The 4,806-nt window shown below is 37.9% G+C and overlaps 1 protein-coding gene across 3 annotated transcripts in view; it reads left to right on the forward strand.

The window, feature by feature from the left end:
- The window catches only part of LOC110024230, a 19,726-nt gene extending 16,527 nt beyond the window's left edge, over window positions 1-3,199 (forward strand). For 2 of the 3 annotated variants that reach the window (XM_020724076.1, XM_020724075.1), the window contains exons 8-11: window positions 134-625; window positions 697-1,356; window positions 1,633-2,154; window positions 2,688-3,199. In XM_020724076.1, the coding sequence (XP_020579735.1) occupies window positions 134-625; window positions 697-1,356; window positions 1,633-2,154; window positions 2,688-2,912 (1,899 nt within the window). In that variant the 3' untranslated portion in view covers window positions 2,913-3,199. The remainder of the gene's footprint in view (window positions 1-133; window positions 626-696; window positions 1,357-1,632; window positions 2,155-2,687) is intronic. The other variant, XM_020724077.1, reaches the window with a different exon arrangement.
- The last annotated feature ends 1,607 nt before the right edge of the window (window positions 3,200-4,806 follow it).

Genomic DNA, 4,806 nt, shown 5'->3' on the forward strand with positions numbered 1-4,806 from the left:
AGGATATATATATATATATATATATATATATGTAAAAATTGAAGTTTAGTTGTTTGATATGTAAATAGGTAAAAAGTAAGTATGTATGTAGCAAATCTTCCTATTTTAATTTGTATGTTTTCATAATCGATAGGTGCATTTGCTGTGCGGGAGAAATGTTGTCAGCATTTCTTCGGGCAAGTACTGGACTGCTGCTGTTACAACAACAGGAGATTTGTACATGTGGGATGGAAAGAAGTGTAAGAATGGTGCTCCTGTCTTAACACGCTTGCCTGGTATTAAGCATGTTACATCAGCATGTGTTGGTGAAACACATTTACTTGCTGTCTGTGCCCTTTATCACCCTGCTTATTTACCTGGATTGGAGTCAAGTCAGCAGTGTTCGATTTTAAAGGATAAAGGTGATATAGATGACTTAGATGAAGAGCTTCTGTTTAGTGACATACAGCCAGATGTTTCTGAGCCAGTTTTGCTGAACAAAATTGAAGTTTGTAAACCTGTACCAACTCTGAAGAGCCTCTGTGAGAAAGTTGCTGCGGACTATCTTGTGGAACCAAGGAATGCTATACAACTTCTTGAGATTGCTGATTCTTTAGAAGCTGAAGATCTAAGAAGATATTGCGAGGTTGGTTTGATTTCTTTCATTTTCTACAAACTATCTGGACTTTTATCTGAGAAGAAATTATTTCATGGCAGGACTTGGTTATCCGAAACTTAGACTACATTTTCACTGTCTCAGCTCCAGCAATTGGTAGTGCGTCTCTTGAAATTCTGGTAAGGCTTGAAAAATTGTTGGATACGAGATCCTCTGAGCTATGGAGTTACCGCCGCCTTCCTACATCAACTGCTACTTTCCCTGCTATTATCCACAGTGAAGAGGATGGTGATGATGTGATTGGTAATCCCATGCCTCGGGATAATAGAAACTTTACTCCAAAATATAAAGATTTCATTGGTGAAAGTTTTTTGCAAAGGAAGAGCGATGCAGATCAAGCTGTGTTAAAACAAGTGAGAGCTCTTCGCAAAAAATTGCAGCAAATAGAGATGCTTGAATCAAAGCACCACTGTGGTCATGTTCTTGATAATCAACAATTTGCTAAACTTCAAACCAGGTCCATCCTAGAGGCTGCACTTGCTGAACTTGGTTTTCACTATGAGTCCGATCCTAAACCTTCTTCGTCAGGATTGTCTGAAGGAAAGGGTAATAAAAAAGCTAATGCCTCCAAAAACCGAAGGCATAAAAGCATGCAGAAGGTAGCGCAGATAGAAACTTCATCTGTAAATGATGAATTATGTGAGGGAAAAGACTCGATAAAGGGTTTCTCTGATGAGAAAAGTATCATTTCTAAAGCAGGGGTGAGCCCTTGTGCTTTTCCTTGGTAGATTTTATGCTTTGTTTCTTTCTTTGATTTCCTCCCTGCATCGGTACCAACAAGCACATTTTCAATTAGATTTTTTTTTTACGTGCAGCTGCTTGCATTATTTTAAGTTGTTTTAATTACAAACAAGTTTTAAACTCCTATTTTGAGAAGCTTTATGCATTTTGTAGTATAATTACTCATTTGATTTTTGCCATTAGTTACTAATTTTGGTTGCAGAATGCATTTTTTATGTTATAATTTCTTGCAACAGGAAAGCACAACCGTTGAATTAACTAGTGAAAGTAAGATGGTTGGAAATTGCTCTATTAGCAGCCCAAATGTCACTCATAACTCCAGCAGCTATAAGACTATTTGGCCAACCTCAACCAAGAAAAAGAATAAAAAAGGTGGCCTTTCAATGTTTCTTAGCGGTGCTCTTGATGATGACACCCCAAAAAATATTCCACCTCCAACACCAAAAAGCGAGGGACCCGCCTGGGGTGGTGCTAAATTTGCAAAAAGTTCCACCTCCCTCCGTGACATTCAGAACGAGCAAAGCAAAACAATAGAAGCATGTATAAAGCAGAAGGAAAATCGTAAAAACTCAGTTGAGGTGATGGCCAGACAGGTCAGGCATAGTTCACTTCTATCTGGGGATTCCACTAGCCCAGTTGCTGTGAAGCCAACTCAAGCGGTGCCACCATCCGAGGGAGAGAAGAGCACGCCCCCATGGTCTTCATCTGGAACTTCACCCATCTACCGCCAATCTTTGAGGAACATTCAGATGCAGCAGGTATCCATGTTGTTTTATGTAGTCATGTTTTCATGCATCCGTTTTTTCCTGGGGAAATTTACGTACGTAGCACACAATTCTTATGTTTTTATGTCTAACACAAAATTTACATTTATAAAGCTATGCATGAAAAAGGATTATTTATTATTATAAAGTTAGTAAAGTGGTAATTTTTTATGTGATGTACTGATTTAAGTGTGTTAGCATGTAAATAGGAAAGTATAGATGTTAAATATGTAAATATATCAGAATTGTAGGGGCATAAACTTGCAGACAGACTGACCTGCAAATGGCATCGGAGGTATAAATGTAAAAAGCAAAGTTTAGGTGTTAGATATGTGAATACATAAGAATTAAGTGGTATGTATGTAAATGCCCATTTAGTTTAATAATCTATTTCCATCCTAGAAGATGAATCTTTTTTTTTTTTGCAATCAGCTTTTTTAATGATATACTTTCCCTTATTCTTCATCTCAGCCTAATACAAACGTTCTTGTTTAAATCTTGTGTCATTCACGTAATGTTCATTTAAGCAGGAAAAGAAGCAGCAAAGCATTTTTCACAGCCCCAAAACCAACACTTCGGGCTTCTCTATTGCTTCTCATGGCTCACCGTCAGACCCAAACTGCTGGTTCAAGCCAGAAGCAGAAGCTCCATCCTCCATCCGATCGATACAAATCGAGGAGAAAGCAATGAAAGACTTGAAGCGCTTCTACAGCAGTGTGAGGTTAGTGAAAGCCCAACCTCAACCATTGTGATCTTTTGCCCTGAATAGATAGTAGGAACATATAACATCCTGATCAACATATATTGTTCAGCTAATGTAGATTTGAATGTACAGTTGACTGTTTAGTTTTAGTTCCTTTGTGTCTATATATCTTTTCTTTTACTAGGAGGGATTTCTTTGATTGAAACTTATGACCTTCTGGTAAAAAAATAGAAGCAATAGAACTATTGCTTTTAACCTGTCCTTTGTATTGAATTTTTAGGAAGATTTACATACGTACCCTCCCAGTTCCTTTGTCTTTACATATTTAACATACATGCCGCCTTACCTGAGCATGAAAAGGTGTATTCCACTTTTTGAAGTTAATATAATGGTATTATTTGATGTGATATAAAAGATTTGACTGGCATAAATATTTGATATGTATATACATTTATGATGTAGAATCAAATGAACTCCATGGACCTAATTTCAGTTGATAAGATTGGGTTTGCCCTTCATATAGCCTCATGTTGACCGTAAAAATGAAGAAAAAAACGGTAGAGAATAACAAAAATGACAGAACTAAAGAAATAAGTTATATTAATTAAAATTTGATAATAATTTAAGACTTTATCTACTCCCGTCTGTTGGAGTCCGCTCAAGTGATAACCGCTCCCACTCTCCTAAGTTACAAACAGATGAACCAAAGTCCCGCTGCCTCATTGGCACTATTTTGGTGGTGCCCTTTCATTATGTCGACTTGAAACCGCAACAGAGCGATGTGTCACACTCCTCCATCTTCAAAAATAATTGACAAGCTAACTATGAGAAGGAAGATTTTAGAGAAGACCAAAATGTTGAGAACAATCTGAGGGACTCTAGAAGATTCCACGATATTCTATAAAAATCCAGATATAATGAGAATATTCCAAGGAATTGTAGAAGGTTTCACATAATTCTAGAAATATACTGAAAGAACAAGCTTTAAGAGAACTTTAGAATATTCTGGAATGTTCTAGAATAATGTATATGTAAAGAATAATGTAGAAGTATCTATAAATTACTATATTATAATATAATCTAAAAAATTCCCTTGGTCTTGAAGATGACTATAAATAGGAGTCGCTCCCGCTCATTTGGATCTATCCAAGCATCCAGGGAAACCATCCAAGCTTCCAAGCTTTGAAGTGTTTTAATTCTTCTTTCTTAGTGAAGTGTTTATTTCTCCAATACTTCTTCATACTCTTCTTAGAGTGGTTTGTGCTTATAAGTCCAAGTGTTATGAGGGATATTATGTTGATTTAGTGCTAAAGAAGAGCTTTGACGTCGCACGGGTGACTTGGGAGAAGTTAGTCTGTGACAATTGGTATCAAAGCCTCGATTCAAAGGTACGACAAAGAGCGTTAAAGAGCACGTAATGGAGTTCAAAATCACTAATGTGGAATCATCTCAATAAGGGTGAGGTCGTTAGGAGCAACGAGATCCAGCTGCATTCAAACCACATGAGAGGTCCAATAAGATCACACACGGTTTTGATTCGCGTTTTGCTCGGGTGGAGAAGGCAATGAGTGGCGTGGATGCCCGAATGAAGAATCTTGGCCAAAAGGTTGATGGACTCGAGGGGGAGGATATCATAATCCATTCAACGATCAAAGGTATGTTGCTCCAACTGGAGGAATCATCAAGGGATCAAATGGCTAAGATGTAGGAGGATTTGATGGAGAAGCTCCTGAAGGTACGAAGGGCCCATGAAGTCGAGATGAGTGGCGCACGTGCTAGCTTGGAGGAAATGCGTGGAGACATCTCGTTATGCAAGAGGGTACTAGTGACACCAACCAACCATCATACCTTTGAAGCTAAGAGGATTGAAATTCTAAATTAAAGAGTTTTGGAGGAGCTCGCAACGCGAAGGAAGTGGACAATTTCCTGTGGAGACTTAAGCA

Source organism: Phalaenopsis equestris, unplaced genomic scaffold (genome assembly GCF_001263595.1).
Source record: "Phalaenopsis equestris unplaced genomic scaffold, ASM126359v1 Scaffold000251, whole genome shotgun sequence".
Taxonomy (NCBI): Eukaryota; Viridiplantae; Streptophyta; class Magnoliopsida; order Asparagales; family Orchidaceae; genus Phalaenopsis; species Phalaenopsis equestris.